The 16,830-nt window shown below is 29.8% G+C and overlaps 1 protein-coding gene across 2 annotated transcripts in view; it reads left to right on the top strand.

Annotated features, from left to right (window-relative positions):
• The window catches only part of LOC107450683 (myb-like protein Z), a 41,655-nt gene that overhangs the window by 22,416 nt on the left and 2,409 nt on the right, over positions 1-16,830 (top strand). Inside the window, exons 9-17 of one of the 2 annotated variants that reach the window (XM_016066537.3) lie at positions 1,697-1,764; positions 3,454-3,522; positions 4,397-4,540; positions 5,916-6,400; positions 8,168-8,218; positions 9,033-9,224; positions 10,122-10,378; positions 12,586-12,700; positions 14,877-15,022. In XM_016066537.3, coding sequence (XP_015922023.2) covers positions 1,697-1,764; positions 3,454-3,522; positions 4,397-4,540; positions 5,916-6,400; positions 8,168-8,218; positions 9,033-9,224; positions 10,122-10,378; positions 12,586-12,700; positions 14,877-15,022 — 1,527 coding nt within the window. The remainder of the gene's footprint in view (positions 1-1,696; positions 1,765-3,453; positions 3,523-4,396; positions 4,541-5,915; positions 6,401-8,167; positions 8,219-9,032; positions 9,225-10,121; positions 10,379-12,585; positions 12,701-14,876; positions 15,023-16,830) is intronic. The other variant, XM_016066535.3, reaches the window with a different exon arrangement.

The raw sequence follows: 16,830 nt of genomic DNA, 5'->3' as shown, positions 1-16,830 counted from the left end.
CTACACACACATTGAAGAAAACAAATCCAACACCTAGGAAAAATTATTGTAAAATAATGAAATTTCGGCAATGGGTTTGTCTAAATAACATATTTATTTGATTAAATTTACACAAGTTAAGATCACAAGTTAATGTAATTAAGAGAAAAACCATTTCACATGTGAAATAACATTAATAACCGGCGTAAGCACCAGAATTTTGATTGCAAGTATGTAAACGGGCATGCAATGTGTCATTTTGTGGGATGAAGTTCCTTGCCTATTGCACTTGGTGAATCAATACGTGGATAGTTAAGTCCTGTGTGTCTAGGCCGGAGATGGTTGATAGCAGGCACTCACCTGGCCTCCTGACCAATATATGGCTGCAGCTGGCATTAAGACAAAACCGACTTTCATCCGAAAGTACAATGGATTTCCACTCTGTCAGCCAGTGAGCTCTAACTAGACACCACTCATGTCGTAAACGGCAACTGTCTGGAATGAGTGGAATGCAAGGTACTGGGCGTCTAACTCGCAGCTGTACTTAGCCGATTTGTAACAGTTCATTTTGTCACTGTAGTGCCAACTACAACTTGAATTTCTGATGCAGGCCTGGTATAGTGCACCACTGCCATATGTCTTAGGTGGCAGTCTTCCCTCTGAGTAGTGCCGCAGGACTGCCCAGTACCTGGTTTTCTTGAAGCAATACCTTCCCTTGCTGTCAACAATCATGTGGACACATTTCTCCCCAGTCTTTCTGAAATATCGAGGAAAGAAAATCCACCTTATAAATCCCCATCCTAGCTTCTTTTTTTTTTGCTACAAAATATTTTTTTAATCAAATAAGTATCAAAAATGTGGGTGGTAACACCAGATTATGTTAAACATTATCACACCACTACCATGTTAGATTTGTGATGCATTAGGTAGATTTCAGTTGGATTAAACAGTTTCTATAAGCATCTGTAATTCAGTTTTAACTTAATAACAAAGCTTTAACTTTCTTCTGTAGTTTGATTCGGCACTTAATAAGTGTTGTAGATGTAAATTTAATTAATTTTCCTTCGAGTTAAATTTTAAGCAAACTAATTCTAGGTTTTTAAGGAATCTGAAAACTGCGTACTGCTTTAAATTGAAGCTAAAAAGGGGTATGTAACACTTTTACTAAAATAAGTTTTTTAAATAAGTTTTACTAAAATAAGTTACATTGACCTCTTCAATTGTTTTTTTTTTTTTTTTTTTCAATTGATGCTCAATTGCAGGGATAATACTTATCCTCATATTCCTGATTTTTCTGATAATTTTTTTTTTAAAATCCTGATAAGAGAAGCATCTATTTTTGATGCAGCATCATATAGTATTTTATGTATGTATACACACACTCATAATTGTGAGAATTGCAACACCATGAAGGAATTGTGTAAAGTGAAATAAGACCTGCGAATGACGAGAATTACAAAGCAATTGCACATGGGTGGAATGAGAACAGTCTCTTTATCATCCGCTTGTTCTATGTATATGAACTGTAAGGATTAGTTGAAATCAGTTTATCATCTTCTATCTGCGGTAAACATGTAATTAGTGGTTGATATGCCTCATCAAAAGCGTAGCTTATTTTTATTTATTTTTGGCAAAATAGGAACTGCAGTTTCTTTTTACAGCTCTGTTACTTATTTTTTGTAATATTCTTTTACATATATTTTAAAAATTATTTTAGGAATGTGTATATCTACATGAACAAGCTGATGCCGAGGCATCATTTACCAAAGAACAAATACAAGCAGGGTAAGTTTTTCATTTTGATTATGTGAATTAAAAATTATTTGGTCAAAAAAAAATTTTTTTTTTCTTCATCTGATTTTATTATATAATGAAGAATGCCATTTGAAATGCATCTAGTTAACCATTTCTGGCTGTTAACTGATCATTTGTTGATTCATTTCCTTCATTATAATAATAATTTATTGTTATATAATTAAATTACTCTTTAGTTTTTTTAAATTTAATCTTTGAGCTTTTTTTCCAAAAAAAGGCTGTTAAATGTTTGAAAAGATACTTTAAAATACTGAACAATTGTCAATAAACGCTTAGTTGTCGATGTTAATAATCGCCTCCTTTAATTTCACTAAAAAATAAACGTTTAAATACAAAAGAACCCTGCCAGCTTCCGCTTATCGCTGAAGCAAAACTGCTTGAGTTGAAATACATAGTTGAGTCTATAAAGGTTTGTAAAGATCGTGAAATTTTCTTCTCAAGTAAGATTAGGGTAGCATGGTTGAAAATAAGATTTAAAAAAATGAAAAAGGAAGAAATTTTATTATTTTTTACGAATAACGTTTCTGTGAATTAAATACCATTGATATGTTATAGAAAAATAAAATAGGAACAATAAACATTAAATTGATTTGGATTAAATGCAGATAATTTTTCTGTTTCTTGCTATTTCTTCCAAGGTGCAATATAATTTTTATAGGCTTTTGTTTATATAATGGTGTGGTGTATTTTAAGAGCATTTGTATTAGAATTTTTTTTTTTTTTTAAATCATTGCCACTACTTTTGAAAATGCAGCAATTTAAAAAAAACTAATTNCACTAATAAAAAAAAACTAATTTTCGATGTTAACAGACTTTTTTTATAAATTATTTTATTATCACGTTTACTATTATGTGATATTTTTTCAAAATGTTTCTGCTGGGCTTATTTTCTTTTTATTTCTCTTATCATCACATAAAAATAGGGTCATATAATTTCAACATCTTAAATGCAAACCTGACTACTGAATTTGTCTGTACTGTTCTGTTTAAGAAAAAAAACAATTTTTTTAAAAAAATAAATCTAAAAGCAGTTTCTTTTTTCCTTTTTTTTCTTACCTATTTTGGTTTTTATTAAAAGTGTTTGTTTTTATCAATAATTTTATTATGATGCTGCATTTTTTAAGAGCATTTCTGATATTTATTTTTATTTTAGCTTCACTTTTTATTTTTTAAATTAGTGTTTATATTCTATTTTTTAAGAATATTTGATATATGTTTCTTTTTTTGCCGTTATTAGAAATATTCTTCCTGCATATCTTTAAAAAAAAAAAAAATGAGGGTTTATTATGTTTAGCCGCATGTTTTAAATGTGTTTTTTTAAAATTTTTTTTCATCACTTTGTCCTTAACATATGATAATATGGTGATATTAATGATCTATTTTTTTTCCCATTTCTCTTTTTTTTTATGTTCCTCCCTCATATTTTTTTCCAAATATTAATTTTTATGAACTATTATAGTTTTTTTTTCTCTATTATTGCTGTTAATTTTTTTATTAAGGCATAGCATTTTGCCTATTCCCATGCGCACGTTCCAAATACTCAAGATTTCACTTTATTTTATTTATTAAAGTTACTTCCTATTTATATATTTGATATATACACAAATTTTAGTTTTATTTATTTTTTATTTACATTATGTATTTTTATCTTTTTTTTAGGAAGCACATAGAATATGGACAAAGGTTATATGAACAATATGTTCAATATGTAAATAATATGCACTCAAAGTAAGTTGCATGTAAAATATATAAATTTTTTTTGTAACTTTGATTTTTTTTTTGCCTCTAACTTGACATTTTCTTTTTTCTTTAAACTTTTTCTCAATTTTGTGAAAAATATTATAAAATTTATATACTTTTTATTTTTAAATGACATAAATCAACATTTTGTTTTCTCCTATACCTATTACATTATACCTTTATGTATACATTCCTTTATATAGAGCTTCATATACCTTTTATTTAAATTTAAAACTGAGTATAACAAGTGAATTCGAAATATGCAAAGATTTTAAGCTTGAAGCAAAAATGCAGTTCTCTAATGCAGTGTTTCCAAAACTTAACACTTTTGGGTACCCTTTCTAAATTTTTCGTAACGCTGTGTACCACTAATAAAAAAAATGGTTGCCTTTTTTACTATAAAAATAAATTGCACAAAAGTTAAAAATCAGAACTGGCTGTTGATATTACAAATTATTAACTGTTAACTCTGCAAAAAATAGCCAATAGAAAAATACGTAATCGTGAATTTTCATGGCTAGATTTATTTTTGAATAAAAATTATTGAAATTTCCGTTTGTTGCAAGATTTCACATATGAGCGCGTACCCCCCGCTAAACTGTTCCCGTACCTCAAGGGTATGTGCACCACACTTTGGGAAACACTGCTCTAATGAAATACTCTTATTGCAAAAACGTTTCTCACAATTTTTAAAATTTTCTCCTTTTTTAAATTTGTCAAATAAAAGAAGGGGATTTAAAAGTGTTAATTGTATGAAAGAATTATCAGATTGCATTCCTGATTTAAATATCATTTCATAGATGTCTTGTTAAAAAGTTGTCATTATTAAGTTATTGTAATTGTGGCTAATTTCTATCCATAGATCAATATCAAACTCAGTAATTGAAGAAAGGAAATCTGATCCCCAACAGCAACATACTGAAGAGCTAGAAAAAGAAAATAGCCCTGAAAATTCTATTTCTGCACCAACAACACAACAAAGTAGTCAATTAACACACAATGATAGGTATTGTTACTTTTTTATTCGTTTGTTTTATCCTCGTAATTTGTACTTGCATCTTTAGTTTTCCTAATTATTCAGCCTGTGAAAAGTGTTTTTTGTTTAAAACTAAAAACCTGTTTTTACTTGATGACTTAATAATTACTTAAAAAATATTTATGAACTAAAGTAATCAAAAATTTATTTATTATTCCTTTTTCAAAGTAATGGAATTTTTTCAGTCCGAAAATAAAAATTACTTTATATTCTTTCTTCCATTCCGATCCTTGACTCTTCTTATTTGGCCGATTTTCCGTTTTAAAAAGCTTTCTATTGGAGGCTTGTGTCAATACCCTCATGTTAATCAGTTGAGTTTGATCTGGTTCTCAGGCGGTCTTAGAAGGTCCATGCTGCATTTTACACATACTTTCATTCTTAAAAATCTGCGAATGTTCTAGATTGGTTTCAATTTCATCAAAGAATTGGTGAGACATCTTTTATTTCAAAGACTTGCTGCTGTTTGGAAACCTGCGTGAAAATTTTAAACCATGCTTTTTCCCTGAATAACCTGGTTTGAAAATTTTCCGGCAATTTATTATTAGGGTAATCACTTCTATGCTATGGTGAGTGTATGTTAAGAGTTATTGGATGCTTATACTTTATATTAAGCATTTCTCTTATTGAAATTGATTTAAAAAAGTTTCAAAATAACTAATGTTATAGTTTTATTCAAGCCTGTTCACCATTGGACAAAATTAGAAAATTTTGCTATTGGCCAATAGCCAGTTGAATTTTTTACAGTTGCCATTTTTTTGAAATTTGAAAAAAAAGAAGAAAAAAGAAACTTAATGTTATTTATGTTAGACATTTTTCAAATTATGGCATATAATACATGTTATAAGAAAAAATTTCTGAAGGAAGTGTGATATTAAGTAATTTTCAAAGTTTTTTAAATTAATCATTAATTTCATAATAATTTTTTAAAAAAATACATATTAGGGTGCTTTTTTGAATGTAGCGACTAACAGACAGCTTTCTAATGGCTAATAAATAGCTTTATTATATATATTTAGAGCTCTTTTGGACAATGGTGACTGTTAATTTAGCCCTATACTATACACATTTCAGTGTCAACTGAAATAATTATTGATTGTAAATAATTATTAATTGTTACACCTTTATCAATAGTTTTCACACTATGAAGGTGTACCTATGTGACTGCAAAACATGCATAAATGTTTATAAAAATTTCATTAGTAGAGAGAGATACTTATTTTTAATCAATTTCAATTTTATCACAGAGGATTACTCATTTTATAATTTCTCTTATATTGTTTCCTTGTGTGTGCTTTTCTTCCATGATTTTTGTTTTAACTTTTCGTTTATCATTGTTTTGTTACAGAAGTTTATCCCCCTCTGAAAATGATAGTAATACTACAGTTTTTAAACAACTGCAAGACATCATGATGGTAGCTAATATTTCGGACTCTACTCTAAGTACCAATTCCTCCTCACACAACAATCATTGTGATTCTGTGCTAAAGAACTTATCTCGTGAACAGTGTGTACCACAAACATTAATACCCATGAACTCTCCTGTAAATAATTCAAGTAGCAGTTCCATGGACTTGGGAGGTGTAAATAAGAGTGCCGAAGTGGAATTTGGAGAAAATGTATTTGAAGAAAAGTTTGTCGTCAAGAGAGAGACACCGCCTGTAATACCCAATGGCAATCTCTTTCACGAAGAAAGATATTCCGCTAAAGAATCTTTACTTACTCGCTTAATGAACTCACATAAAGATAACAATATTAGATGTTCAGAAACATTTAGTCCTTTCAATCAAGATCTAGATGTCCTCACGCTCAGGAATCACTTAATTAATAATGGTGAGTTCAAGTAATCTTTATTTTTCTTAGCTGAATGCATGTTGTATGTGGAGAGGGTAAAGTTAAGTATTATATAAAAGAGATAAATACAGGGTATCCGCGCACCCGGAAAGTCATGAAATGTCATGATATTAATTATTTTTTAAGAAAAAAAATCATGGAAAGTCATGGATTTAGGTCGCCAAATTGGTCTAATTTCTAAAATAGAATCCCCACACGCCCAATGTCATAGTGTTCCAAATATCTGAAATTCTAACTAAGTCCCCACTCACAGTCATATTTTATTAATATATAAAATTTTTTTATCATGTTTTTTTAGAAAAATGAAAGAAGAAACATCATTTCTAGAATGAATTATCTTTTAAACTTCTGTGATTTCAGTATTTTTGTTAATTTTTTTTTTTTAATCATTTTAACTGAAGCAAACCAGTCATTGGCGAGTTTTTTTATTCCGAATTGAGAATAGAAAAATCTGGAGTATTTCTTTCCTTTCCGATGAACGAGGAAAGTATCTTTGGAATATAATTCTGCAGGAAAATAAATATTTGCTTTTTTTTTTTCGAGCTATTTTACTGCTTCAGCTATTTTACTGGTTATACCTATCATTTCAATGAATGTTATTATAATGCTTTTCAAATTTATTGTTCTGTTTTTGTCGGGAGAAAATAGTAATATTAAGTCATGAAAAGTCATGAATTTGAAAATCTAGAATGTAGCAGATACTCTGTAAATAAAAAAATGTACATGTGAAATATTAGTTCTTAACAATTTCATAATTTTTGTATTACTGAAAGTGTTGATGTATGTTGGTTAAAAAGATTCTCTGAAGTAAAAGATAAATAAAAACTAAAATAAAAGATCAAGTAAATATCATTATTGATTTTATGTTGAGGTTTTCAGATCTTTTTCTTGTTTTCAGCTCAATAAGGATGCTAGAAACAATGAAAAACGATTTTAGAGCATTATCTTTTTACCAAACATAGAAATGTTCTTATAAAGTTTTTTTTTGGAATTTTTCTATTATTGTTATTATTCAGTCTCTTCCGTGAGACCTTAATGCTTTACCACATATTTTAGAGGGATTACTGCTCTAGATAATCAATGATTTTTTTTTCACTAGAAAGCAAATCTATTTATATATGAATCCTGAGCATGCATTTTTTGTATAATTATTATTAAAAATCCTAATCTTAAAATAAGCAATACAGTGGTCTCTGTCTGCCTGTCAGCTCCATTTACAAAAATGCATTGAATGTAATTTAATTATATTTTACAATAAATATGGAATCATTATGGATATTTTATAATCTTCTAAAAATTTATTTATTTTGTGCTTGTTTCTGAATTTTTTTATTTTAGAAATAAACTATGTAATGTTTACTATATTTTGAGAAGTGCTCACTGTGTTATTATTTTTTAATCATTGTAGTTTTCAAATTTTTTAAAAGTTGCCTCTGGTAAAAGTACTGCAAGTGCGCCTTGTCCTAGAGCAAAATTTCCTAATTTTGCCGTATAAGCTCTATAAGATGCCATGTATATATAAATTTTTTTTTATTCTTTTTGTATTTGTGATTTCATATTGCATCTGGTTTTTTAAAGTACCCTGTACGTATAAAAGAAAATTTCTTCGATAAAGCGTGTGACTTAAACTCTTAAATTTTTGATCAATTTAAAGATCAAGATATCACAAAGTATATACAAAATAATGCGACTGTAATGCTATATATGAAAATAGTTAAGATAATTTGTTGATGCAATGTATTTCAGATGGGGATCGGTCAGCTTATTCATTTGAGCCAAAAGATGACTGTGGTTTAGGTAAGATATTTTATTATTAGAAATGCTTATAAACTGTTATGTTCTGGTTATCACTGGATTTTATTTATGTTATCATAATTAAAATCCAGTGTTTCCTGCTGCTCATTATGTGGTCTTGTGGTTATTACTAGGTAGTAGTTTTAGATTTTAAGTGAATTTTTTAAAACATCTCTTCAGGAATTAGAGGTAAGTTTTTCCACTTTTTGGCAGAATTTCCCCTTTTTTTCCGAAGAACCAAAAAGAAGAAAATACCAAAAAGAACTGAATTTGTTAATACAGGGACCCTCAAAAAAATGTTAATGATATGTTATTAATAATCGAAATTAAAAATTCTTGTTTTAATTCTCTTTATTAAATGTGCTCCAAATCTTTGTTTTGCTGCTCCAAAATTGCTTTTTTGTTGCTCCAAAGATGCTCCAAAACCACGTTTTGCCACTTACACCACTGGAATAGTTTAATCAAAATGGCTAAAAGTATGAACCTTCAATTTCACTTTTTCTGTAATTTGTTGTAGCTTGGTAAATAGGATGAAGCAAAAAAAATTTTGCTCATAATTATATTTCATGCTAAAAAAAATATTTCTTGCTTATTTTATAAATGTACATGGGTTTTTTTTCCCGCATTATAGTTGTCAGTAGTGAAATTTAATATTTATTTCAAGTATATTAAGAAGAGAGAAAAAATCTTAGTCCATACAAGTATGAACTTGTTAATTTTTATATTAAGTTGAAATCATGTTTAATAATTGATATCATACTATTTGTAAGAAACAGCGTAAGAATGAAAAAAAATTATTTTCCCTGTTTTGTTTCAGACTTTGATCCAGTTCAGACGGCTCTTGGTGGTTTGGGAGAGCTTGTTGTCTCTGAGAAACAAAAAGCTAGAATAGAAGTTAATTCTTTAAATACCACTCCAATCAATGCATTCAAGAAACATAATGCTCCACAACAAAGAGTGCAACAGCCTGTCTTTTCCCCCAATAATTATCTTCCTGTATATCAAAATCGTAAGTATCTCATTCACTATAATTTATTATGAATTTCGCATATCATGCTTTCGACAACTTTTAACTTGCCTACCATAGAGAATATAAAATTTTGGTCGCAAAAGTTTTAAAAATCATTATTCCTTTAGTTACATGAAACAAATGTCGTTATCACTCATTCAGAATAGGAAATATGTTAGATATATTAATACTTAAAGGGTTTTTACTTTGATCGATTGTAATAAATTTTATATCATTTTCAGCTTTGTGAAACCAGTTTTTGGTGACATAGCGTTCTCGTGCATTCAACTTACGTTGGTGACATCATGCTAGTGTTCGACCTGTTTTTTTTTCTTTAGTAGGTTGATCATGCCTACCCTTTGACTTCATTTGTCAACTTTAATACACGAATGCTTAAGCTTCCGTTGAAGACGCTTATGTTGTATTTTTACTGTTCTTTATTATTTTATTATTCTGTTCGTCAGAGTGTACAGAGTGCAAAGTGTGTGTGTTCCAAGTTAATTATGTTTTTTTACAAACAGTTTACCATGAAAACTTTTATTTCTGTTTTGATGAAAGTTAATATTTGATTACAGTGACATTCTTGTGACTATTTCAGCTGTCAAAAAAGATCTGTTTTTCCAGACGCACACATGCTTAGAGTATGCATACTAAAGAGTATCAAACCAAAGTAAGGTACATGTACTAATTCAAGAGTACCAAATTTTGATCATAGACCACTTGAGTGAAAAGGGCTGGTCTTGTATGACATAGTGGTCCATGAAAGAAAAATCACGGTCCTGAACGGATTAAGGTTACTTCTTCTACTAGTACACAATCGTTAACTTCGAACGTGTAACAGACTTGACATTTAAATAGTTTTGTATTTTCAAAATTTTCTTCTTTTTTTTCTTTCAGGAAGCCAAAATTCTCCCATAGTGGACTTTTACAATCAAACCTCTTTTCGACCTTCAGTTCAAAGTCCTGTTGGAAGATCTTCTCTTCATTCACAAACAGTAACTCCCACTCAGCAAAGAAGTCAGCCTGTTCCCCCACCCTTTGCCAACACACTAACCATTCAAACTCCAAGATTCTCACCAGGAATGTCTGTGGGCAACAACTCAATGGTTAATGGTTATTCTCCCCAACACTACATGAGTGCTGCACAAGTGTCTGTAAGTATAAGACGTCTTATAAGTGAGTACAGTCACCACAGGGTGACTAATTACTAAAAAAAATAGGAATTAAAAATTACTTTGATAATTGCCAAGTTTTTCTCGAAAAATGCGCACCTTTAATTTTATCCTGAATTTTCAGGTTATTTTTCTAGTAAAGAGTTTGTTTTATATTACTTTCTTTAAATAAAATAAAAAAATTGTGATCAGTAATATTGAAATTAATGGTTGTAAGTAGAGTGCTACAAGTAGCAAAAAATTTTGTAATATTTTTGTGCAATATAATTGTAATAGGAACCTTAGTAAAGAAACAATGTTTGGTTGCAATTAGTTTTTAAAATCTAATTGGTGCAAATCTTCATGGGTTCGTGAGCACAATGAGAGTGGCATGGCCAAACGTTAATGCGAAATATTTCTGATTCTTCCGAGCACCAAGCTCTTTTTTAAAAGTGTTGGCAACAGTTGTTTGTTACATTGTTTTCTTGAAATTGTGTTATCAAATTCACATGCAGAAAATTCTCAGTTTCTACATAATTACTTTTCCTTTTATAAATGTTGAAATTGGCTGATACTTTTAAAGATTCTGAACAGCCCTAGCCAGGGGCGGATTAAGTGTAAACGAGGCCCTAGGCCATTCAAATTTTTGGGGCCCTTAAATTAAATTTTTTTTATTGGGGGGCCCAGGCCATGGCCTAGTATTGCCTAATGGTTAATCCGGCCCTGGCTCTAGCAAAGTTCATTGAAGATAGTGAAGTAGTGACTGCATTTCAAAATTTGTAGTTAATATCAAAAAGTGTAGTTAGAATGACCACTGACTATTCTATTTCATAACTTTGATTACAAATATTTCAGATTTATTTTGTGACTAATGAATTTTATGCTTGTTAATGTGCATAAATTTTATGCTTTGTTATTGGTTTGAAAAATCAAGTCCTAAATTTTAATCAATGAAAGTGTTATATACTATACTTAAATTTTACATAAACCTTATAGTGCTTACCATATTTTAAAAACTGCTTTACATTAATAATATCACTTTTTTTTAGTTTAGAATTTTAAATTTTTGATAAAGTCAAGTTTTCAAAAGTAGCCTCTAATAAAAGTTCTATTGCGGGTAGCGATGTAATGAATATTCAGCCGGTATTCGACCTGTTCAGCTTTCTTGCCAAATATTATTGTGTGTTTTTAAAAAGTGCTTAATTTTTCCTTTTTCAAAAATAAGATTTTTTAACAATGTCGATTTTCGCCACGTATTATGTAAAAGCGTGTTTTTTCCCATTGTTCTATTCAACGTTTTCACAATTCATTTCAGCGTACCGTCAGTCCGTAGCATATGAAAGCGCCAATCATTTTACATCCTGTTTGATTAAATACTTGCAAGTCCGCATGTGCGTCTACTGAGCTGGGTTCAGTGAGATTATTGCACTCTCGTGTGCAACTCTGCTGCATATTCTCTATTTCAGACTTTATTTTCACCCTCTGATATCGAACCAAAAAATCTCTCTATCATTTTATAAGGGCTAATATAATCAAGAAAAGAGTTCTTTGTCAGAAACTAGTTATTTTCTCATGATCATCTAAAGTCTTTGAAAATTATTTTGCATTTTATTAATGTATTTCGTGTTTAAAAATATTTTTTGAGTGCTTAAAAAGTGCTTATTTTGTTGAGAGATTTGGCTACGCACCCTGTAATAGGTTTAATAAAGAATAATCTAGAATAGTATTATTTACTATAAATTGGAGATAGTTTTTGCATATATTTGTTAAATTCTGAAACTTGTTAATTCATGTTCTGAAACACATTCAGAAGAGCAAAATTTATAGAATTGAAACTGAATTACTTTGTAATGAACCATGAGTTTCATAATAATTTTTTTTTCTTTTTTTAATTATATTCAGGCAAGTCAATTTCATTGTTTTTTTTTTTTTTTTTCCANTCTATCAAGACTTCGTACGCATATTGATTTAAATCAATTTATATATCTTTCTAACAGAATTACCAGAATTATTCAATGTCTTAAAGTGTGGAAAAATAAAAACTTCATTGTAAACTGAAATTTGTCCAAAAATTGGAGCTGCAGTATGGGTATTTCTCATATTTAGTAATCCCTGTGCAAATAATAAATTGCAAGTTTATTGTTACTCCAAATTAAGTTTAAAATATAAATTGTTAATTTTGTGCTACATAATTGAATATTTTCATCCAGCCTCCAGATGCTTTCATGATGTCACAACAACAGCAGCAGCAACCACCACAACAAAACCATAGTTTTGAAAATTTCCCTCAACATCAATTTTCTTTTGAACAACAAGTTCCCTCATGTATGTATAGTGATCCTTTTTAATGTTCATAATTTTCTCTCTACATTTTTAGCAGATACTTAGGTATTACTTTTTAAAACTTATTGTTGCATTATGATAATTGTGCTCTAGGACCCAGGGTTTCTTACATTTTAGCATTTTCAGGCAAATGATAAAAGCCTATCTGAATTGATAAAAATATGTCATCTGCGCACCTGAGAGGGAAGTCATGAATTTCGGCACTAAGCAAAATTTGTCATGAAATGTCTCGATTTTAACTTTTTTTTTTTTTTTTTAATCATGGAAAGTCATAGGTTTAGTCGTCGAAAAATCTAATTTTTGAAATGGAAACGAATTCCCCCGCCCCCATTTCATGGTGTTCCGAATATCTGAAAATATAAAATGTTTTTTATCTTGTTCTTTAAAAATTATGGTGTTCTTTCAAAAAATGAAAAAAAAATTTTTTTTTATAGAGTGAATTATCTTTTAAACTTCTGTGTTTCAGAATTTTTATTGTTTTTTTTTTTTTTTTTTTTTTTTTTTTTTTTTTTTTTTTTTTTTTTTTNTTTTTTTTTTTTTTTTTCCGGAAAGGAAAATAGAACAATCGCATATTTCTTTCATCTCTGATGAACAAAAAAAGTATCTTTAGAATATAATTCTGCTGAAAAGAAAGAAAAACATTTGCTGAGCTATTTTATTGTTTCAACTCTTTCTTTACTCTTGCTTTTTAAATTTAAAATCTATAATTATGAAGATGCAGAGTATAACAGTTTTGGTTGTACCTATCATTTCAATTAATGTTATTATAATGGTTTTTTAAATTTATTGTGTTTTTGTCAGAGAAAATAGTAACTTTGTTAAGTCATGAAAAATTCCTGGAATTGGTCATGAAAAGTTATGGATTGGAAAATCTAAAATGTAGCAGATACCCTGTAAAAAGAAACATGACATTTGTACTAAGCATTTTGTATAACACCATTAGGAGAAGGATTTAAATCATGACTAAGTTCATTAGATTACTACAAATTTTAATTATATTTCTATTAAATGTCCTATGTTTGTCCAAGGAACGTACTGTATTTAGCTTATACTGTGATAGAATCAAGTTTCTATTTCAAACTTCAATAAAAATAAAATTTTTGCCTCTTGTGTTCTAATAACTTTCTGAAGCTATCATTAAATTTAAAAAAAAATTTTACATATAAAAATAGAACACATTTAAGCAATAATACCATAACTAAATTTTTTCATAAGCCTTATGACATCGTAGTATTTTCCTTTCTAATGTAACTTTTTTTTCTAAAGAAGACATTTTGAACTTGCAAGTTCTGATATAACTTTGTTTACAAAACCTCTTTAAGCATTGCAAAATGTCTAATCTAAACCAAAGGTTTGAATTGAAGCATGCCTTTGAAAAAATCTCTCTTAGCTTTCAACATAAAGTATAAAATGTAATTCCCCTTCCTCATACTGGAACTTGAATAGTGATTGAATACCTTCTTCCCCTGAAATAAAGTAGTCCCAAATTTGGGTACTTACTGCTCAAGAACACCATTCTAAAAAACCAACCAGAGTAAAAACCCTGGTTTTTACCATCCAAAACTTTTTTGTCCATTGCTAGAATTTTGTTGAAGTTTGGTTATGATATCAAAAGATGGAGAGTCTATGTTAAATAAATATTCAATATCAGAGAGAAAGGAAAAAATAGTTGAAAGCAGACAGCTGTCTCAATGTTCTGAACAAGTAACGCCACTTGTTCTAAAGCACCATTTCTGGTTCTTAGCTTTTATGGTGTTCCTGTAATTCAATTATTTATATTCCATTGTCAGGAAACAGGACTGTAGAGACTATTATATAAAATAAAATAAAAAGTTGAACCATAATCTACCATAAAAATTGTGCATCAGAATAATTACTTTAAAATTAAGGGATAGAACTAACTGTTCTATTTGTATGGTTTTAGATAGGTTTTTCCTAAAACAATTATTTAGAGCAATGTGGTTGGAAAGCAAAGTGTTTTATTTTGCTTTTTTGAATAATGAAATTAAAATTAGAAAATTAGGTTTGAAGTCATTCTCTTTTTTGTATAAATTTCCTGGCAATGTCCTAGATTTATGATTTTTACTTATGTTCTATTTCATATATTGATTGATGTTAGTTTATGCATTTGACTCAACTCAAAAATTTTCTGTTGCAGTTGGTAGCAACATGAGTTTGGGTCAAAGGATTAGAAATGAGACTCTCAGTCGCCAACAATCGTATCAACAACAACAACAATATCAACAGTTACAAAGACTTAATAGTTACTGCAACTCTACACCTCTTGGAGGTAATTTAACTTATGTATGTTTATACCACTCATTCCTAAAAGGAAATCTTTGCAAATATTTTTATAATCATGCATGCTTTCAATCTATAAATGTCTGTAGTTTAAAGAGGAATGTATTTAAGAGATATTAACAATTTTTGATAAATTAATCATAATGTCTTAATTTGTTATGTTTCACGTAAAATAGTAGTGTTTTATTTGGGACATACTGTCTAAATTGTATTATGACCCACTGAACAATTCATGGATGGGGTAACTCCATCATGTCGCTTTCACGGTTTATTGATATCTGGATCTTTTCGGATAGTAAAAGTGCTATCTAGCACCTGGCCGATTGGCATAATGTCAGGGACAGTGTTGGTGCTGACATTCTCAGGAAACGAAAACATCTTTCCCTTTCTCATCGGATTCACTTTCAATGGATTCCGTCACATGTTGCTATTGTGATTGAGAATGAGATTGCTGACAGTTTGGCCAAAGCAGGTGCTATAGAGGCTATTACGACTGTCACTCCTCTTACTTACTTGGAGCATTTTTCTAAATGTAAGGCAAAGAATATGGCCATTTGGACGGTCACGCCGGTACACTCATGGTATCAGAGTAGGTGTCCAGGGGGCTACTTGGCTCGGGGGAGCAATAGACTAGAACAAACTGCCATCACTTGTTTCTTCAGTGGACATCTGACATCAATGACTTATAACGATAGTAATAAACACTTCAAAACTAAGTGTTCTGCTGCCCAGCCACCCCTGTCCACATTTTATCTTATCTGGGACTTACCAGACGGGACCTGGTTCAAGCTCCTCTGCTGGTGCTAGACTTTCTTAAAGTGAACGAGCTCATGGTCCTGATCTAGCTCTGCTGGTCATGGGGATGAGAAAAACAACAACATGACCAACTGATATTTACTGAGTACCTTTAGATTTATAAATTCATAAATATATCTTCTTTTTTTTAACATTCTCTTTGTCTTTTTATTTTAGTTTGAGCTTTTAAAAGTTGATATCTTTTCCTAAAGCATAGAGTAGCTGTTCCCGAATTGTGTTCCAATGGAACCCTAAAGTTTCACAATTAGAGAATTAAAGGAGTTCCTTGAATTTGAAAATAATCGTTAATATTAAGGGGAGATATAGGCTCATATGTATAAAGTATATAAGCAGCAATTTCTCCATTTTAACTCTTTATTTTTTTTACACTTAGCGCTTTAATGCTAGCAGTTAGAAATATATGCATACATATCAAATAGTATGCCACATTGTGGGCCTTTTAATATATCTATAATTATTTCCTTTGCTATGGTTATTTAGTATGCTATAATACAATACCTGACAGAGTTTAATATTAAGGAGCGATACGTGGCCATTTTTGTCATGCCCCTTTATTTTATAATTATTTCCCTGCCTCCCTAATTTGTTTATAATTATTTATAATAATTTGTGTACTGTTTATTGAATTTCAGTTTGATTCAATTAACCCTCTTGGTGGCGCTTACTTAAAATAGTTTTTCTCTTAGAAGGTCGAGCATATTTAACAGAGTTGTCCGTGAAACGGGAAGGGTCAGACAAAAGGAATGCCTCCCCCCTTTTTTTCCGTTCGCAGTTAAGGGAATTATTTACGCTCTATGTGGTCAGCTTTTGGATGGGAGGGTCAGCCAAGGGAATGACAGTTTGATGGATGGAACTCGTTTTGTAGATCACTTTTCAACTATCTTTTTTGAATCCTCCTGCAATTCAGTGTTTGTTTCCAGAATGTTTTAATCTTTTTACAATTTATATTTAAAAGACATGACTGTATGGCCCTCGCCTTTCTCGTTGATGAAGAT

The sequence above is a fragment of the Parasteatoda tepidariorum genome, chromosome 9 (assembly GCF_043381705.1).
Source record: "Parasteatoda tepidariorum isolate YZ-2023 chromosome 9, CAS_Ptep_4.0, whole genome shotgun sequence".
Lineage (NCBI taxonomy): Eukaryota > Metazoa > Arthropoda > Arachnida > Araneae > Theridiidae > Parasteatoda > Parasteatoda tepidariorum.
Note: the sequence above shows the minus strand (reverse complement) of the source record. Positions and strands in the feature narration are given on the sequence as shown.